Below are 21,942 nucleotides of genomic sequence, written 5' to 3'. Positions count from 1 at the left end.
GCATTTAATTTTATTTTGCCGGAAAGGGCAGGATCGGGAAGCTGGATTTCAACATGGCTGATACTATTGTTCTCCGCATCGGATCGAGCAGCGGCATCCCCCCCCCTCTCTTTATTTAGAACATATGGACGCTTGGTGTTGGTGGATTCCATAACTATTTTCAATGACAATATTTTCTTTGAGTGTCTCCTCTATAAATAAAGAACAAGGCGAGGTCTTCATTGAAATCCTTCATTTTAATGATGTCATTTGTACTTAGCACACATGTGCTAGGAATATCCATTAGTAACACTGTTTCTGTGTCTGCATCGCTTTGGCAGGGACTATGGTTGTTGCGGCCTGTGTTTTGCTGACCTTTTATTTGGCTTGTGTTTCCCCCATGTCTGATGTAACATTGGTGAAATTTCACAAATTTAGAAGCAACAAAAAAGTTCCCAGCCTCATACATTTCTCTTTATTTTTGGCAGGTGACATCACACAGAAAGGTTATGAAAAGAAAAGATCAAAATTAATAGGAGCCTATTTGCCTCAGCTACAAGGTATGTCCAAAGTTTTATAAGCTAAGTTTTGCGTTGGTATGTAAAGGAAATCTACCATCAAAATCCATCATGATAAACCAGGGACACTCACTTATAGATCTAGGCACTGTGATTGTGGTAATCTCCTTAAATTTGTTATCTTTTACCTCCTTCCTTCTAAAATCAACTTTTAAAATTATGCTAAGGAGCTCATCCCACCCCCCTGCTCTCTCCCTTTTCCTTCTGCCTGTGTAATATAGAAGCAGTTGGAAGTGCTGAGGGAGGGGAGACCTGCTCTGCTCATTGTAACAGCGCCTGAAGCTACAGCACTGATGGGGCTCTGGTAACTCGCACCAGAATTAATTTGGCTCATTAGCATTGTTTTACAAGTTGATTTTAGTAGGAGGCAGACCACAGTCCTGGTGCCTGAATCTCTGAGTAAGTGTCCCTGGTTTTTCATGCTTTATTTTGATGGTATATGTTCTTTAGTGGCAAAGATTGATTTCTTCTGTAAGGTCTATCTTTAGTAAATATTTGTCCTCTTGGAAATATGTGAATAAAATTATAATATTCTACACCTTGGAAAAGTGATTAATTAAAAAATGTATTGCTCACTCTTCCTTTTGCACCATTTCCAGTTCCTGTTGCACTTCACTGTGGACAGGAAACATTAGGTGGGGGGGGGGGGTGCGGAGGCAATTACTGGTTGTATGGGTGACCCACCTCTACCGCTGGTTGACATAGGGCCCTATTGGTTGGTACTTCAGTGATGCAACATATTAACTTTCATTAAGTAACACTGGGGGAAAAAAAGGGTCCCATAGAAAAAAAAGATACCCTGGGCCCCAGGACTATATAATGGTTTGAAAGGAAGGCTTGGCTCACTGACACTACACTGGGATCAGACACAGGCAAACTTTGCATCTAGAAAGTTGTGACAGTGATTGTGACTGTGTTTGTGCTACATTCTGGGACCTCTTCTACCAGCTATGAGCATTGCAGAATTTGTCTTTGGCTCCTTGTAGCTCCTTTCCACACTGCACCCCTGAAAATACTACAGTCACTCACAGTATAGAGCTCCCGGAATTAACACTATTTCCCACACTGTGCCCCTAAATAATTTTCCCGCAACTGACCATTAATAATTTATTAAATACACTATGGTATGTTGTCAAAGCAACTTTTACTCACTTCATAAATAATGTATGCAGGCCCCCTATTTATAAACTATAGTCCCCCTGAATACATTGTAGCACATACAGTGCATTCAATTTTACTCTAAGTTATAGCACCTCCTACCCCTAAACTCCATATCCCCTAATTTATGTTCAGTACCTCCTTATAATTATTTATTTATATACGGGCAGTCCCCTGGTTACGTACAAGATAGGTTCCATAGGTTTGTTCTGTAGTTGAATTTGTACGCAAGTCGACACTGTATATTGTAGTTCCAGACAAAATGTATTTTTTTGTCCCTGTGACTAATTTAATTAGAGTTTCAACATTTTTTGCTGTCCTGGGACCAAGGATTTTCAATAAAGCGGCATTACAGACACCTTACAGCTGATCATTGCAGTCTGGGACTAAAGTTAAGTATCCAGAGAGCTTCACCAGGGGTCACAGGGGGCGGTGAGGTCTGTCTGTAACTAGTGGTGGCCGTAAGTCGTGTGTCCTTAAGTAGAGGACTGCCAGTACTTCATACCCCTAATTAAGTAGTATACAGCCCTTAATAATTAACTTTACTACAGCAGTAACCCAATAATTTATACAGTGTACAACTTCATAATTGATGAATAATACCCCCCGCCCCTCCATCATTTATATTCCATTTTCCTATTTTCTATATTTTTTTATTTTACTACCTGTATGTCCAGGGCTACTTATTTTTACCATTTCTATGGAGAACCCCCTGGGCTGCCCCTTCAATCCGATTCTTCTGCCTGGGCTCTTGAGGAAGGATGCAGTAGGTGCATTAGGACCATGCGCCGCCTGTATCATAGAGAGAATGTACACAGAGATTAGCACAGGTGCCATCCTTCTTTGTACAAACTTTATGAATTTGTCCTTGTATAATCTCCTAGTACATTACGTAGATTCCCGTCTCAAGCCAGGATATAAATTGGGTTCATATTTTTGTTAGATATCAAACAGCCGGAAGGATTGTGCCTTCAACGTGTCAAATTGAGCGATTCCAATTCTTGACAGTCGCCTGAGCCAGCCTGAGGCCTCATTATGTTATGCAATATTTTTGTAAATTATTTATTTTTGCTGAGAAAATGTTATTGGACTGTACATCTAAACTGTAAAATAATCTACAGTTTTTCTATCTCTATTGCATGGACAATGTATTAAATTAATATTTTTGCATTATTTATTTATTTTTTTAACTTATTTTCAATTTTTTTTCTCAAATCTAATCAGATTGTTCTTGGGCCACTGAAGGTGGCTTGTAGCTGGGCCATGTCTTGACCAAGGAGGGCATTAGCCCAACACATTCATAAGGATGATGTGTGTTGTTGCCATTGTGAGATTTTAGGCCCCTTTCACATGAGAATTTTTTTTGACGCGCAAGTTCTGTACGTGCAGGAATTGCATTGAACTCTGATCCATTGTATTCAGTGGGCAATGCATTTTTTTCCACTTACACATGCATGTTTTACATACATGATGTAAATTCTCTTGGCTTCTCAGCGCATTTTGCTTTTTTGGTCTACAACAGTAGCAAATGTATTGATTTAGTTTAGATTTAGATTGATTTAGTCTCTAAGACAGCATTAAGTTCTATACAGGCACCACCAGGATGAAGGATTGTAAACCAAGCACTTACATACTGGTGTGTGAACCTGCTGGCAGGATCCACTCTTCTTTAAGCTTCTTATGCTCTTGTTTTTAGGAAAATAAGGATTTAAAAATTATGCAAACGAATGTGAGGGGCTCCAGGCTCATTTGAATAATTTTAATAGCATAAGAAGCTAAAATAAGAGCAGATCCTCTCAGAAGGACACACACTAGCATGTAAGTGTACTTGGTTTACAATCCTTCATCCTAGCTGTATATGTCCTTTAAAGGGAACCTACCACCACAAATCTACCTATAAAGGTAGATTGGGTGGTAGGTGGATCAATGGGACGTGAGGATAGCCCTTTTAAGGGCTATTCCTCACGTCCCCACACTTTTTTTTGATAACTTTTATTATCCCTATATTCAAATTTACTTATGCGGCTACTGGGGCGTGGAGTAGCCGCATCTGAGGTTACACGAGGCGGCTACTCCACGCCCCGGTAGCCACTTTACCCCTCCTACTCACCCATCTTCGGCGCGCAGCTCCGTGTAGCTGCGTGCCCTCGTCCGGCGATCCTGCCGTCTGCGCATGTGCAGAAGAGCAGGCCCGTGCCTGCGCGCTCACTGCTCCGAAACAGGCGCGGGCCTGCTCTTCTGCGCATGCGCAGACCGCAGGATCGCTGGACGAGGGCGCGCAGCTACGCGGAGCTGCGCGCCGAAGATGGGTGAGTAGGAGGGGTAAAGTGGCTACCGGGGCGTGGAGTAGCCGCCTTGTGTAACCTCAGATGCGGCTACTCCACGCCCCAGTAGCCGCATAAGTAAATTTGAATATAGGGATAATAAAAGTTATCAAAAAAGTGTGGGGACGTGAGGATTAGCCCTTAAAAGGGCTATCCTCACGTCCCATTGATCCACCTACCACCCAATCTACCTTTATAGGTAGATTTGTGGTGGTAGGTGCCCTTTAAGAACACCCAACTTACAGGTGACCCCCCAGTTAGTAATGGACCTCTCAGTCCACCGTGACCTTTGCTGAAGCTCTCTGGATGATTTCAATTTACTGACCTTAAGCCTTAGACAGAAATGGTTAACATAAGAGTTATCAAAGCTATTTACAATGAAGCTTTATTGATAATCCTTGTTTCCATGACAACCAAAAATTTTGAAAGTCCTTCCTCAAAGGTACATAAAAAATCATTTGTCTGGGGTAGCACTTACAAATTATGCCTGTTCCGATTTACATACAAATTCAACTCAAGAACAAACCTACAGAACCGATCCTGTATGTAACCCGGGGGCTGCCTGTAATCTTCCACCTGCATCTCTATACAGTCTTTCAACATCAGAATATTATTAACTTTCTTATAATTAATTATATTTTTTTAAGTTTGCTATTTTTTTTACTTTTTTTTTTACTGATATTGATATAAAATAATTTTATTACTTTAGGTGTGGATCAAGTACTACCACCGGAACGTAGAACCCCTGTCACCCCTTCCTCTTCCTCTAGATATCATCGTCGGCGCTCCTCAGGCTCAAGAGATGAACGCTACCGATCTGGTAAGAAGATCTATCCAGACGTGGAAAAATTGTAGTTTGAGGAATAAAAAATCTTTCAGGTTTTTAGATGTTGCATGCTATTATACAGATTATTAGAGCAAGCCCTGGTTGGCCCCCGAACAAGATACTAAAGTTGGGAGAATATATATGATGCTTTGGCCTATAGAACAGGCTTTTATCAAATCACTAGTTACAACTTCAGTGTAAAGTATGGGGAAAAACAGAGTAGCAACCTGTGCACAGCCTGAAAAGAATATAGTAAAGTACATTTGAAAGCTCCCTGAAGGTAGTAACCCAAGTTTATCTTTTGAAACGCAACTGTAAAGTAAAGTTTTTTTTATATAGCTGTAATAGCTGAAAACTATTTTTGTTTTCAAATATACATCCATTAGCTTATTGCAACAGTTTTTCTGCTAATCTTTAACTATCATCCTGTCTTGAGCCTCTCCCCTCAGCTTGGCAGCTAAGAATGATCTGTAGACAAAGAGAAGGGAACAGTTGAAGCAGTCTACGGATTGACTATACACTGTGCTAGTTTTGATCGGTAATTACAGGAACCAGCGGCATTTCCGTCATGTCTGCTCTGTCTCCACTCTGCTCTCATGTTCCCACACATAGTCTCCTCCTCCTGCAGCTGCTCGATTCAATAAAGAATCTGTTATCATTCATGAACCTTGTCTGCACACCATCAACTTCTCTCTAGGCTTTCACATGGCTTTAGCAGGATCAGTGAAGAGAATGGGGTAGGATCAACACAGCAATCTGATACATAGGAGCTGCTAGTGCTATAGTGGAGAGCTCAGCATTATGGGAAGTGAGATAATCTGCTCTGGCCTCAGGAATTGCTTGACCACTCCAGAATAAACTACGGATGATTTCACAAGAAAGACCGATAGATATACCAGGATGTATCTCAGGCTAGCAGCAGCTAGAAGAACCCAGCAGCATGATATAGGTCTTGTTTAAATTGCTGTCAAAGGCTCTCTTCAGCTGTGCTAAAACTACTATTGTCCAGGTAACTTCAGAGCTGCGCTTTAGGGCTTCAATGTCAATTTCATATATTTTATTCTCTTTTGTCATTTAATAAAATGGGGAGAATAGTTTGTATGTAAGTGATGATTACTGCTGTTGTAATTTGCTGTTTTTATAGATGTACATACAGAAGCAGTCCAGGCAGCTCTTGCTAAACATAAAGAAAGGAAAATGGCCGTACCCATGCCATCGAAACGCCGCTCCCTTGTAGTGCAAACATCAATGGATGCATATACACCCCCAGGTAAGCTAATACAGAATCATTTTCAGAACATTGTTGGAAACAACCAGGTCATGCTTTACTTAGTGTTTTTTTTACACCCCAAAAAAACTTTTTTTTCGCTGTATATGGTAACTATTCCTAATGAATAGTTTTGTTACTGGGAGCTAACTACTTTTTTGAATAACCTTTTAGCTTAAGGAGATCGGAATGCTATCCCTAATTAAAATTGGTACAACCCTGTTAAAAGATGAATATTTTTTAGTTACAATCTTTAGACAAAGTTGAAAGAATTTTCAATAGCTTTTGTTATGGGAGGGTGAATCCTGCACCCCGCTCAATCTGTCAGAAACTCACCGCTATGATATTGATGCTCAATCCTAAGAATAAAATCCTGGAAAACCCATGTGGTGGCACCACTTGTAAATTGGAGCTTATCCAATTCCCACACAGATTACAACACTACTACTACTAGCAGCTTATACATGTACAATAGTTTTTATTAGATGCACAAACATGTTGCTTCTGCCCCAAAGAGGAGGCCTTTCCTTCACACTAGATGCAAATGTCCTTTTGTCATAACTTTTAACTCATCTGTCTGAAAGAGATCTTTTTGGGCGTTGGTACATTATTATGCCTGTTTCTATGGCAGATACCTCTTCAGGGTCAGAAGATGAAGGTTCAGTACAAGGGGACTCCCAGGGAACTCCCACATCAAGCCAAGGAAGTATAAACATGGAGCACTGGATTAGCCAAGCAATCCATGGGTCCACCACATCAACCACTTCTTCCTCTTCAACGCAGAGTGGGGGCAGTAGTGCCGCACACCGATTAGCAGATGTCATGGCCCAGACGCACATAGGTATGTAGTAACCCCGCTGCTGACTGTATGTATTAAATTCTTTCTTTGACAGAAGAGACATGTGTAAGCTCAAGGGTGTCTTTAAATAACCCGGACAGACATTGAAGAATCACACTCCTGCAATAAATCCATTTCCTTGCTAAGACAATGTCTCAGCAATGGCTGTACTACAAGATGCTGAGAGGAACACTAATAGTCTTAGTGTGTGATTTCCTACACTAGTTGTATGTGCCTGAGTGAGCAAAACAAATACAAATGGTCATCTTAAAGGAGTGTTCTGGATGTGGTGAATATTTTTCTAATATGCTTCATTAACCAATCCTTCTTAGTTTTTTGTGTAATTAATCTACTCCTTACAATAGAACTGTGTATTCCTGCCTGCACAGTGTGTGCCTATGGAGGTTGCATGAGCTTAAATCTAATTTCCCTGTGTTTGGTTAAACAGCTGGGAGAATGGAGGATTAACCCCTTCACTTTCAGCTAGATCTGCAGCCAGGGAGAGAGCAGAAAGGGGTTAAAACTCACAGCTGTGTAACAAACAGAAGAGAAGAAAGAGACCTGTCTTCTTCTAGTTAACAGATTTGCTATGTAGAAGTAACATTGTAACTTAGGGGCACTTAGCAGTCTGTTCCTTTACAAACTAAGAAGAATTTCTTAATGAAGAATATTAGAAAAATGTGCACTACAGTGATGGTTACACTTTAAGGGTCAGCAGTGTGTCCATATGAGCTGGGTTCGGTTTTATAACCAGTGGGGATTAAGATCAGTGGGTATTTATGTACCAAAAACTCTGTAATCCATAGAATATTACAGCAAAAAGTTTTCACATTGTAAATTGGTGGCTGAAATTAAAGAGATTTTAGACGAAGAGCAATGATTTCCATGGCAGGAGGGATGGCTTTAGTACAAAAATATTGCCATTTTCACCTTTCATTGCCATTTTGAAGGCAGATAATGCTTCAGCCTATAACAGGATTTGTGATTGGCTTAAGGGAAATCTACCACCAGGATTAAGGATTGTAAACCAAGCACACTGGTGTGTGGCAGGATCTGCTCTTCTTTAAACTTCTTATGCCCTGGTGTTTACTAAAAAATGCTTTTAAAAATATGCAAATGGACCTGAGGGGCTCCAGGTTCCATCAGTGTTAAATGAGTTTGGGGCCCCTCAGGTTAATTTGCATAATATTTAACCCCTTTTTTCCCCTTAAAACAAGGGCATAGGACGCTTAAAGGATAGCAGACCCTGCCACACACCAGTAAGCTTCCTCTGCCCTTGATTTTAAGAAAAAAAGGCTTTTAAAATTATGCAAATAGGGTCTCTGTGTTCCATTAATACATATGGAGGCAGGAACCCTGAGGTTTTCAAAAGCTTTTAAAAAAAAAAAAAAAAAACGGGACATAAGAATTCTCCAAAGAAAGGCTGAAAAACGTCCCTATTTATTGTGTTACAGCCATCTCTGCTGCTAGGGAACTTTTTGTTTTCCTTGGATAACACCTTTTTAATAGAAAGACTCTTTTTTTTGTTTGTTTTTATAGTGGTTGAATTCTGTAATTCTATCTATTAATTTATGTTATCCTTATCTTAAGCTTTTAATGGAAAGAATACTCACAGGTATTAGGGGTCAATAGAGTGATTAAGACTTTTAGAGTTCAATATTTTTGTAATAATTTTCTAATAATAAGATTTATGAAACCTTCAAAAAGAAGATGTTTATTTGGTGCCCGCGTCAACCAATCACATTGGTTGTTATTGAAAACAGTTTTCTTTTCGGGAGTTTCATAAATCCTCCTTACTGTCTCTGACCAATAGACCACATTGTCATTACCATTGTACCTATACGATGGCCACCCACCATTAGTGTAGGGGATGCTATCATAGAATATCTTCAGCATCTCTTGTATTTTATCTCACAAGTTCATTGAGACTTTGCTATCTTGGCTTACAATTGCTTTTCTTTCCTGAAGGGAATAGGAGGACAGATGGACAGTATCACAGTATGTATAGCTGACTTTTTGCATCTTGAATTTGCTCTCCAGTGCTCGCTGCCCAAGCTTCTACCTTGTTATGTTGACTTGTCCCCTTCCCTAGTATGGCAATATGCTCATTTCCCAGTCATGTTACATACAATCCACAAGCATTGAATGTCATTGGGTTTATTGTTTGGGGATTGATCAAAGGGTTCCTCCTTTATTGGAGAATATTGGGTGGTGGAAGACGGTAATGCTACTGAGATATCTATGTATCACAACCATTTTCTTCAACAGTCTTTTGATATTAAGTGTGCCTAATGGACTTCGCTAGGCCAGAATAGTAGTTTAAGACATGGCATAGATTTTCCTTGAAAATCTGTTTATAATCTGTGAGTTCTGCAATAAAAACATCTTGGATTATAAACCATCATTGCACATTAACTCCTTCACTGCTTAGCTGAAAGGCGATCCTCACATCTTGGTGTTTTACCTTCACTGACAGTTGTGCATTCCATCAAGGAACACTTTCAAAATGAGTCACATGACACAAGTGGTCGCGGCTTTTTCTTAACGCCCAATGGACAGAATCAGGCGAGTGCTAAAGGTGCTTCTTGCCATTGGCAAAGCACACCTAAAAATGGTGAGTACATCAAGTTTCAAAGAATCCTTGCTCCTCCCTTCCATTTCTTTGTCCTATTTTGTAGACATATTTTTGGTGTGATGTTGTGCCCCTTCACATATATAAACCTGAACTGCTCAGACACCAGGTAGACTCTACTGGAAAAGAGATATTTTATGCCAGAATTTTGGTGGTTTCCATTGACTGACTGGCTTTTATGTTAGATAATTCACTATTTGTTTAACCCACTTTCTTTAAAACCACATTACAAGTTATCATTGTCAAAAAAACATTAAGTGAACCTGTTACATTGTAAATGATCTTTGATTTGGAGTGATAATGATATAGAACAGGAGGGGCTAAGTCAATTGATATATAGTTTTATGGGAAAAATCAGCATAACATGTTCTGTCCAGGTCACGACCTCAATAGAAGTCATGGCTGCTTGGCTTTCAATGGAGAGAGGAGTGGTGAGGAACGCTCACTCCCTTCTCCACCTGGCCATGTGTTACACTCGGGATATGGTCCAGGCGAGCACACGGCTATGTGAATGTGGCCTTAAGTGAACGTCACCTTTTCCTTAACTTTGCACAAATCTATAGTCCACTTAGGAGAAACTATTTTCGGTTATTATGTGGCTTGTAATATTTATTCTTGCTGCATAGGAGTTTGGCTGCTTTGACTCTATCCCTTTCCCTCTTGCTAACTAGATGAAATTCTTCAGAGATTTTTGTTAAAATCTGGTTACCACATGGGCCGGGACACACGGATCAAGCATGCTCATGTGTTTTTTAGGGTCTAGTTACTAGAATGGTTACAAGTTTAATTACTATTCCCTTTTTTCAAGTATTTAAGTCCTTTACTATATTTGGGTGATCCGCTTTGCATAAAAATCAGACTTAAATTTTTACAAACTTGACTAATATTACAGATTTATTTAACTTTTTTGTGATTTATATGTCATGGCTTGTTCTTGTTCGTAGTGTTTTATGATCATTCTCCCACAACCCTTTTACCCCTGAGAATAAAAAACCCCACCATACAAGCAATTGTTTGTCGGAGTTCAGATACGTTCCCTGTTCCGTTTCTTGTTTTTGCTTGTGGAGTTTGTTGAGCATTAAGACAAAACCCCAGCATGGGCTTGCAGTATTTCTTGTCGTTGTGAGACATTAATGGAGTATTTAGAGTTTGATGTATGATGGAAGGTTAACTTGACTCGGGTCAGTACTTCCAAATTGTTCCTGGCTGATGCTTTTTGATACATCCCCGCTGTGCGTTGGGGAGGGGTGATTTGTCTGGGAAATTTGTCTGTGTAGTAAACACTGATGCTGCCTCAGAATGGCTTTAGTAGAAGAAGCAATCAATCACCCAGCCGCTTCTGGTTTTTGCATGCCAAAAAAACCTGACATCCTAGAAGGCTCATTTTTTACATACTTTTACTCATTACAAACTTCAGTGCATGCAAACTCTATCCCGAAAAACAATAATACATTTTTGAACCTCACGCTGCTACTGGATTTAAAGTGAACATGTCCCAAATCCTGAAATGTCAAAATAAATCCTTGTATTCTGCATGAAATAACAATCGGAGATCAATCAGAGATCTATCTATTGCTTTATTAACATCCAAAAATGTTCATGAATTCATTGACAGTGTGTTTCCCTATAGGCTGATACTCTCTGCACCAACTAGCCATTTCTTTCTAGGAACAGGTCCTCTGTGGGGGGGCAGTTTTAAAACTATGCCCACTTTTAATTTTGTATGCAAATTAGAGTAAGCAGTAGAGTAGAATAGAGTAAAGTAGTTAGAACGACTACTATCAGGTAAAGTTGGGCCCCTTTGATATGACAGTATATGGAGGTTGCATGATAGCCTTAAAAATGGCAGCTTGCATATGGCCGCCTTTTAAGTGCATTCTGCATGGCATGGTATAGTGGGCACATGTGTATCACCGTACCGTGCTGTTGCCCAACAAAAGGATAGACCATGCGTACATATGGCCCGGTGGCATGCCTACCTATAGAGATGGTAGTGGTGAGAATCACTTACCCCTGCATCTCTCCAGCAGATCGTACAGTACGTCCCAGCCCAGGTGTAGCCTGGGTTTGTGTAAAAGAAGCCTTAGCTGTAGCTTGTAGAAATGACCTTCCCTCATCGGAATGGCATTGACAAGTATAATGGCCTTTAACCAGTTGGTAGACAAGACCCTACTCCAACAACTCTGAATTGAACCTGAGCTACATATTGTTGGCTGCTAAAAGGCATGTGGTCCGTTGTTGGCATCTGAGATGGCCACAATAAAGACTGCCCAAGCCACAAACTTGGGTCAAAACAGGACCTTCCTTGAGTTCTGCAGAACAGGGTGTCGGCTTATACACGGAGCCATAGTAAAATGCATTCTTTATACCACTACGAGAATGCTTCCAAGAAAAGAAAAAAATAAAACTTTTTTGGTCAACTTGACTACAAAAATTAATATAAGCTAAAAAAAAAATCTGAACTTGCATCTCTGTACTTAAGACTTGATTCTTTATGTCCATATGCCTCCATAATATAGTATATATTGGATCATTCCCCCTTTAGTTTCTATAGTAATATCCTGAATATGATACAATAGGCTGAACGGGCCCCTATTTGCTTGTGGAGCATCAAAATATTCTGTAGACATTAAATAATGGTCATCACCCACATTGGTACCTGACCTCATTCTAACTTGAAATGGTTTTATGATTCATTTATAGAGCAACATTAATTCCATAGTGAAGGGAAAAAAGAAAAGAAAAGTAATGGTATCGGCTCACCCCAATGTAGCAGCAGCTTGTGTTCGACGTGAGATCAGGCCAGGTGCACGGAATGTTCCCACTCACTGGTCCGGCAGTCCACAGTGATATGCTTCATAATGAAAGGAAAACGAAGGAAAAAAGGGTCGGGAATCCGGCAGCCATACAAGAATGTCCAAGGGTAAAACGACTTCTTAAAAAAGTATTCCAAAAAGGTTTATTTCAACAAAGTTAAAAACATACCTAGCCCACATGCTAGGGTATGGACACAGAGGCAGGCAGACAAAAGAAACACAGCACAGTGTGGTGGAGGTAATTCCATAGTGCTGCTGTGCTTTCAATGAAAGGTTCACATACATTACATTAAGAGGAGAACAAATGGTAGTAGATAGGAAGCTACGTTGAACTACAAAAAGTAGGAACCATTATCTATAAGGAAGAGTATAAGGAGAGATGAGGTGAGGCAGCAGAGCAGTGAGGTTGGTAAGTTTTCAGGTTATACTTGAGTTTTTGGAAGGTTGGGGACGGTCCGACACATTTTGGTAGAGAGTTCCAGAGTATGTAAGGTGCATGGGGAAAGTCCCGGAGACGGCTGTGACAAGAGCAGATGGTAATAGAGTGAAGAAGATCTTGTTTTTCGGAAATCCCACCATAAAGCAGAGATCTATCTCTGTTTTCCCTGTAGTGGTCAGCTCTGGGAACTTCAGTTGCACTACTATTCACGTGAATGGAGTATAGTGTTAGAGATTGGGACAATACCCTCATAATCTTCATGTAGATGTTGCTTCATGTTAACCACATAAGTGGACCATTTATCTTCTTAATTTAAGCAGCCATAATCTCATTAATGGAGCAGTTCCTTTCACTATAAATCAATGTGCATAAACATATATACGGTATATATTGCTCAAAAAATAAATGGAACACTTAAACAAGACAATCACAATCTGCAAAATCAACACAGATTGTGAATCGGTTGTGCAAATTCTACAGACAACAAGTTGAAATGGCAGGCAGTTAGCAAGACAACCCCTTTAAAGGAGTGGTTCTGAAGGTGGTGACCACAGACCATTTCTCTGTACTCATCCTATTTGGCTGTTTCTTGGGTCACTTTAGCATTTTATCATTGCTCTTACCCCTAGAACAGTGGTTTTTAACCTTGTTTGAGGTACCAAACCCACCAGTTTCATATGCACATTCACTGAACCCTTCTTAAGTGATAAATATGTGTGTGTCTTGACCTCTGTGGCGGAGGCTGTGCCAAACCCCTGAGACTGACTCACCCAACCACGGTTAAGAACCACTGCCCTAGAGGAAGCATAAGACAGGGTCTACAACCCACCGAAGATGTTCAGGTAGAACAGTTCATCTAATATTTGGCAAGAAGGTTGGCTGTGTCTGTCAGCATGGGGCAGATACCAGATAGTTGATAGTTGGATCAGCCTGAAAATTGATTTTCCACTTTGATTTTGAGTATCATTCCAAATTTAGGTCTCCATAGGATTTTCATTTTGATTTTCATTGATCAATTTTATATCTTACTGTTTTTAACACATTCCACAATGTAATGAATAAAGCATTGAAACTGGAATATTTACTTCTATGAGCTCTAGGATGTGGTATTTTAGTGTTCCCTTTATTTTTAGAGAAGTGTATATTGTGTGTACATTGTAACTGTTCATGCATTTATTACATACATTACACTTACTAATACTTTTTCCCGCTTGCACCGTTGATAAAAGAAATCTAAAAAGTTAGTTTACAACTTTCATATTTAAAGTTATCACACAAAATATGTTGTAGTTCCTTTTACTTTCTTTCATACTATCATCATACCTTCATACGCTCATAGCCTGACACTGTGTCCGTGTTCAATCCTATTAAACTCACAGAATTCACAGTTCTGGAAAGCAGCACTGGACAGCATTATTTATTATAATTCATTATCAATGAGGAAGAATCCAGAGCGATTTACGGATGGAAATGTGCGTTCCGTTGAGACAATCTCCATTAAAGCAGAAACGCTTTCTAAAATGATTTATCATCCTATATACAGAAAATATGATGTAGCAGTCATTAAACATGGGCAACCTGTCGACCAAGATAATAAAATAGCGTTATTTATGTTTGTAAACATTGTATATCAAGGATACATGATGTTTTATATGCTTTTGGTTTTATATGTTGTAATAATGATGTAAGCAATGCAAGAAATGCTGGACTACAACTCCTGCACTTACCTGATATGTCTATGGAAATTGCCGTTCTCCCTCCCTGAAATTTTGAATAGACATTGGATGCATTTTTGTCTCCCTGCTCCCAGTTTTTGCTTTGTTTGCAGATTCCCTGGCTAATATTTGTTTTTTGTTAATTTCTATAATGAATGTTTTATACACTTGCAAAGCATCTGTTATGGCTTCATGTAGAGTTTTATCATTCTTACGCGTCGATGATGTTTGCTCTGTGTGTAATATTACGTCCATTCTTGATACGGTCTGACGTTCAGTTCTGAGATTCTGGTCCAATTTATTGTTTGCATTTTGTGGTCTGTTTCCAAATGACGCAAATGTGTCTTCTCTTTTAGCTCAGTCGTACTTTGTATTTACAGAAAACCATTCAGCGCCTCCAGATGTTACCACGTACACCTCAGAGCACTCCATACAAGTAGAACGACCACAGGGATCCACATCACGGGCCACCTCGAAGTATGGCAATGCTGAACTTATGGAAACAGGAGATGGTAAGTAGCCGATCGAACTGCTAAAGGAAAATCTGATAACTTTCATGAGATCTTAGGCTATTCCTGACATGTCTCCTTTTTTACATACTTTTTTCAATTAAAAAAATTATATTTGGTAAGTTCTGGAGCATCTTTTCATATATTAATTTATTTTTAAATTATGTTATTTTTTTAAATATTAAGGGGTGTGACACAATTACCACAATTTACCAGGGTAAATTTAATACCCTAATGGTGCCCCATTTTATACTGATTCCCTGTAAACTTTTCCCTTCTGAGTGTATGAGCTGCAGGAGACTCAGCCACAACCGCTTTCAGGACTTCCAGTGATATCCCAAGTTCTAACCAGCTCTCTTTACTAAATCCATGCTCCATCTTGGAACACTATTCCCATGTCACTGGATGGGGAGCAGTAAATCCGGGCTGCCAAAAGTAACCTTTTTGGGCTCTTGAGACTTGCGTAGAATTTCTGAGCTAAACAGTGCAGAGCAGTAATGATGAAATTGCTTTGTTGCATGAAATCAACTCAGATGATTTTTACCTAAATTATTCTCCTGCTTGACTTCCGATTTCATTACCTTGTGCCTAATTGAGATAATATAATGCATATACTGTCCCTTTATGACAAATAAATTGTGACACTGTGGCGATACCTATTGAAAATCACGAAAGCACTCAACGAATTTATACTTTTAATGAGATTATTCTTTTACGGTAATAGGCACTAAAAATAACATTACCTACGGTGTACCGCCGTATAATAACCAGTTATTTTCACATACTCCTAATTAGTTTTCTCTTTATTCATTCATTCCTGTATTAAAACCAAAATCAAGTATTGTCGCTTGGAGAAGAGATCCGGATCTGTATAAACAATCAGTACAGTGTATTGGAGCTGATGTTACCGTAATTATTTTGAGGGGGAAAAAAAACAATCATTTTAAATTATGCAAAAATAATTACAGCTAGCTGCATTTCACCAATAATGCGGAGCAACGACTTCTACGGTAATGGATATTGCCTTCGGCAAAGTTGTTTACTGATTTTTATCTTTTTCTACTGGAAGAGATGATTTGGTACTTTTCAAACTTGGACTTTTAATCAGGAAACCATGACACTGTGCTGGATCCATTGTATGATAAATTCCATTAGTACACGACAGACCATATTTTCTTATACAGGCAGTCCCCGGGTTACGTACAAGATAGGTTCCTTGGGTTTGTACTTAAGTTGAATTTGTATGTAAGTCGGAACTATATATTTTACCATTGTAGCTCCACACAAAATTTTTCTTTATCCCAGTGACAATTGGATTTTCAACATTTTTTGCTGTAGTAAGACCAAGGATTATCAATAAAGCTTCATTGCAGACACTTTACAGCTGATTATTGCAGTCTGGGACTAAATTAAAGCATCCAGAGAGCCTCACCAGAGGTCACAGTGGGCAGAGAGCTCCGTCTGTAACTAGGGGTCGTCTTTAAGTCGGGTGTCCTTAAGTAGGGGGCTGCCTGTAATGATAACACTGGAGTTTTTCACCTGATTCTGGGTATTTTTGAACTGTTGATTACAAAAATACATTTCATACTTTTAATACTTTCTCTTTAGTAGCTCTAGTTTATTAGATGTTGAGTGTTTCCATCAAGAAATAAGTATAATGGAAGAATGAAAACACAAGACAAAGAGTGCATTCAAATTGGCTCAAAAAGTATTGCAAAAGACATCTATTTTTATTATTACAAAAAACAAGCAAACAATCAGCAAACACTAAAAGCATTTAAAATACAAAAAATGTACCAGAACAATGTCCAGTGACCTGGTATTGGTACACCATGACTGCCTACTGTCAATCACCCAGTGGTGATAAAGTACCTCCCCAAAGAACACCCCTCAGTCTAATCGAAACACATAAGGTATATATCGAACAATACAGGGGTAAGCGTGACACTAATCGATGGAGAAGAAGAGAGGTGTAACGGATAAGGAATTACCGCATGAAGGTCTGCATGCTATCCAGGGAGGTAGGCAAGGACAGGGGCACTAGGCTCCCCACGCGTTTCGTCGCCACGAAAGGGCAACTTCCTCAGGAAGTTCGATATATACCTTATGTGTTTCGATTAGACTGAGGGGTGTTCTTTGGGGAGGTACTTTATCACCACTGGGTGATTGACAGTAGGCAGTCATGGTGTACCAATACCAGGTCACTGGACATTGTTCTGGTACATTTTTTGTATTTTAAATGCTTTTAGTGTTTGCTGATTGTTTGCTTGTTTTTTGTAATAATAAAAATAGATGTCTTTTGCAATACTTTTTGAGCCAATTTGAATGCACTCTTTGTCTTGTGTTTTGGTTGAAGTTTATTATTGTGCATTTGGCTTATGTACAATTGGGCTGTGCTACACCCCTTAGTCCTCTTTGCATCCTATAATGGAAGAATGGTAACATGGACCATGGGATACACATATGATGGTCAATTACTGTTCATCCAGCGGGAATTTCCAAGAATACCTCATTGCAGGAAAGCACAGGAACGAGGTTTTCTTTGACCTGGCGGAAAATCTCTAGTCTACAGCCGCAAAATATGACATTCATTTCCAAAATTTCTTTAGTACAATATTGACTGAGGACTAGTTTGGGCAGCGTATACTTTGTAAGGTGACAATGGCAGATCTCCATATATACAACAGAGGGGAAGATGGGTGTCATTTCTATAATCAGGGGCCCAAAGTACTTAAAAACAGTTCCAACTTTTAAGACACCAAAATGAGTGTTCCCCAGGGTAATCCATCCTAAAGACAAATCATCCAAAATCAGATCAGTTGGGGTCTGATATCCAGACCTTGCGCTAATCTGCTGGGATTCCTTCAATGTGGGAGATGGAACCAGAACAGAAGTAAGTCTCTATTTAGGAGAATGGGAGCTAAGCAACATTACCCCTGCATGACCACTATACAGGCCACAAATCCTTTATAGCTGCCTGAAGCAGCATCAATATCAATAATGCCCCCAGCCCAAAGACTGGATTTAGTTGAGGGTTTAGTTGTAGTATCTGAAATTGACGGCTGGATGTTCTGTCCTATTGTTACCCCATTGTGTGCCTCCTGCAATAACTGATACTCCTTATAGTCAATAGCATTTTACAAAGCCACCTTATTCCCTTGTTCACATTTGACCAGGGTTAAGAGCTAAAAGGAATTTCCATTTGGGTTTACACCTACACCCAAAAATATACTGCTGTGTAATTGGCCTACTAAAAAATGTACACTGGTGTGTTTATTTTTAAACATAGGATTGTGAGTTTCTTTGCCACTAGTAAATCGCTAAAATATAGCAAAAAATGTGCTGAAACTTGGCTTATACTCGAGTAAAAAAAATCAACTTGGTACCCACCTTTTTGGTACCCCCAGGTCCTCTTCTTTATGCAGGCAGTGGCAGGTACGTGCATGCTGGCTGCGCACAAACTATGACGTCAGCCAGCGTTGGCATTATAAATTTTTGTGCGGCCAGCACTCAAGAACCTGCCAATGTCAGAGCACAGGAAGCGAGAAGAGGACCTAGCGGGGGCGTTGGAAAGGCACTAAGCTTATTTTTCTATATACTGGGGGCTGGCTATATACTGGGAGGATGGATGGCTGTATACTGGGGGCCGGCTGGCTATATACTGGGGGCCAGCTGGCTATTTACTGGGGGCTGGCTATATACTGGGAGGATGGCTGGCTGTATACTGGGGGCCGGCTGGCTATATACTGGGGGCTGGCTATATACTGGGGGCTGGCTATATACTGTGGGCAGCGACCGGCAATATACTAGGGCAGTGGCTGGCTAGATACTGGTGTAGGGGCTTTGTAGCTATATACTGGAGACAGGGGGCTGAATAGTTATATGCTGGGTGGAGGCTGTGACCAATGCATTTCCCACCCTCTACTTATACTGAAGTCAATATGTTTTCCAAGTTTTATGAAGTAAAATTGGGTCCTTCAGCTTATATACAGGTTGGCTATATACGTTAGGTGGTATATAAATGAACAACAAAAATGAACTCCTAGCAGTAGCAACTATATATGGAACCAGTGTTATGGCAGTATTAGGCTATGCCCATCATACCCTCCCACCCCCACCCATATCAGTTGTTGACAAATTTCCACATATAGATGATTGATCTCTGTAGAGTAAAGCACTCGGCCTCTGCTGAAATCAGATTGTAGAGTAGAATACAGGAAAATCCAAATATGTTCTAGGCTTCTAATACCTTTTTGTGACATCCATCATCCTTTAGCGCTCCATGCACTGGCACTCCATTACTCTATGATCAATAATCTCAATGTGAGGCTCTGCTCCCCATCAAAAAGTAAAATTGAATGGAGTATAGAAAAACACCCATGTTTAGAAGGCCCATCTCATATTTTTATTTTAGTCTTAAAATCGTCAGTCTTGTTATTTTTTACGTCTCCCAAATCCTAAGAAGGCTTGAAAACACAAATGTAACATTTTACAGAAATGGCTATAAAACTGGATATAAAATTGTGATAAAGTAGGGTTTTTTAAAAGAAAGTTTACAGTGAATTACAGTAATTTCCATGGCTTTTTTTTAAATTTCAGTTTACATAAAAATAAAGAAAACCACATTGAAATAAGTTTAATATTAACTTCTTTGTTTTTAGAGCTCCCTTGCAGACTGTGCATCCCAATGGTAACAGACTGCAAACTATATGTAGTCTGATCCTGCAGTAATCTTTTTCTTCTGTCCTAAACTTAGGGCTAGCTTACAAAATGTATTTTGGCATAAACTGGGGAAGACAAATTCAGAGAGTTGTATGACCGGTTATAGATCTGCACGGTGTAGAATAGGTTTGCTGTCTGAAATCAAGAGGTTGTTTAGATTGTCGAGGCCTACAGTAACAAAAAGTAGTTTGCATATAAAGTAAGTATAATTTATCAGTGTCGATAAGTTTGGTTTGACAAGGACCTGTCGGCTTAATATGTTGCTCTCTAGGGGACAGCATATTTTAGCTATAGGTCTGTAGCCCTAAAACAACCAAAAACAATGTAGTTCCATATGGCTACCTGAGTACACTTTAAGTCCAGCAGTATTCATAATTGGTGCTTTAAGCTCCACCCCTTTCCTTTTAACTACAGCCTCGTAATCACTGCCCTTACTGGTTAAGAAGGGCAGGATGAGAAGTGTGCTCATTAATACAGCTGGACTTCAGCTATGAGACTTGTGTTTTCTTTGAGGACTGCTATTTGTATGCAGATTCCTCCAGCTTGTCGATATATATATATATAACGCTTAATGCACACAACATTGTGTGCAATACAGGTGCAAACATTGGAAAGTGATCCCCAGTTTACGGCCTGTTTTAGCCAGTTGGCCATTGGCAGAGCTATTCACCCTGTCCTTGGCCATACGGCATGCACGGGACTGCTAGGCCGGCTTACGGTGTGATGAGACATGTTGCACGAAGCCTGCCTCAATGCAGCGTGACCTCATTGGGGTTGTGAGCTATTAGCAATTTTTGCGGATAACTCATGGCCTACAAAGACAGGCCAAATATTCAAATTGATAGTGGGGAAAAAATGGAAGCCTTATCTTGCTTGTGTCTGTATATTAGTTTCCACATGTACCATAGAGTGACAACTCAAGATCAAAGGGAGTATTTGGTTGGATTGCTTCACCACCATAGATATAACAGTCTGGGTAGTGTGAAGATAGTTGATAATTTTCTTCCGTTATTCAGTGTGGGTAACCATTGGAACCTCTATAATGTCTGTGTTTAGCCTGAATTGCCAGTGTATTACTGATGTTTTTGTTCATTTATGTTTTTGTAGGAGTCCCTGTAAGCAGTAGAGTGTCTGCAAAGATCCAGCAACTTGTCAACACCTTAAAAAGACCCAAACGGCCACCGTTACGGGAGTTTTTTGTTGACGATTTTGAGGAATTATTGGAAGGTTAGTATTATGAATTATTATGTTGCGCACTGATGATATACTGACGGCAAGGAATGTGATTGGAAATTATATCATACTATAGAAATACGGTACTGGAAATACTGGAAAACATTTTATGGCACGAACTTGACAATACTTTTTTAAGGGTTGTAAGAAGTTCAGTTTTAGTTGTGGAAGCCAAAATCCGCTTTGGAGAACCTGTAAAATGCAGCTGGTTCTTCAACTTTTGAATCCATTCCCGGTTTTAGCTTAAAGAACTGCAAAAAAAAAAAAAAAAAACTTGAACATGTGTCCTTACCCTAAAGAAGGATCTTAATTGGCTTCTGAGGTATAAAATCTTACTACCGTATATACTCGAGTATAAGCCGAGGCCCCTAATTTTACCACAAAAACCTGGTAAAATCTATATATTTTTTACTCAAGTATAAGCCGAGTTTGGGTTTTCAGCACATTTTTTGTGCTGGAAAACTAGGCTTATACTCGAGTATATATGGTAATTTATTTTCAGCAGTAACAAGGATTGAAGGCCTCCGGCGGATTAGCCGGTGACAGTGGTCATCTATGAAAAATTTTGTGTAGTATTATTTTTTTTAAATTGTGTTTTAAAAAGTGAAACTAATTTAATCCTCTCCTATCAGCACTTGAAACAACTTCCCAAGCACAGGCCCTTCCAGTCATGGTCTATGTGCTGATCACTTTTTGACTTAATTCATATTGGATTTTGAGATTTATCTTTAATAGATTCACGTCTATGCATGTGATAATTACATCTGGTTTGATGCTATGGGGGTCATTTACTAAGGGCCCGATTCGCATTTTCCCGACGTGTTAACCAAATATTTCCGATTTGCGCCGATTTCCCCTGAATTGCCCCGGGATTTTGGCGCACGCGATCGGATTGTGGCGCATCGG

General features: G+C 39.6%; 1 protein-coding gene across 10 annotated transcripts in view; it reads left to right on the top strand.

The window, feature by feature from the left end:
• The window catches only part of DIP2C (disco interacting protein 2 homolog C), a 303,276-nt gene that overhangs the window by 149,490 nt on the left and 131,844 nt on the right, over window positions 1–21,942 (top strand). For 5 of the 10 annotated variants that reach the window (XM_072153984.1, XM_072153985.1, XM_072153983.1 and 2 more), the window contains 8 exons: window positions 468–539; window positions 4,749–4,859; window positions 6,010–6,135; window positions 6,764–6,973; window positions 8,939–8,968; window positions 9,447–9,584; window positions 14,953–15,084; window positions 20,911–21,030. In XM_072153984.1, the coding sequence (XP_072010085.1) occupies window positions 468–539; window positions 4,749–4,859; window positions 6,010–6,135; window positions 6,764–6,973; window positions 8,939–8,968; window positions 9,447–9,584; window positions 14,953–15,084; window positions 20,911–21,030 (939 nt within the window). The remainder of the gene's footprint in view (window positions 1–467; window positions 540–4,748; window positions 4,860–6,009; window positions 6,136–6,763; window positions 6,974–8,938; window positions 8,969–9,446; window positions 9,585–14,952; window positions 15,085–20,910; window positions 21,031–21,942) is intronic. The other 5 variants (XM_072153986.1, XM_072153990.1, XM_072153988.1 and 2 more) reach the window with 2 other exon arrangements.

This window comes from Engystomops pustulosus, chromosome 5, assembly GCF_040894005.1.
Source record: "Engystomops pustulosus chromosome 5, aEngPut4.maternal, whole genome shotgun sequence".
NCBI classification, from domain to species: domain Eukaryota; kingdom Metazoa; phylum Chordata; class Amphibia; order Anura; family Leptodactylidae; genus Engystomops; species Engystomops pustulosus.
Note: the sequence above shows the minus strand (reverse complement) of the source record. Positions and strands in the feature narration are given on the sequence as shown.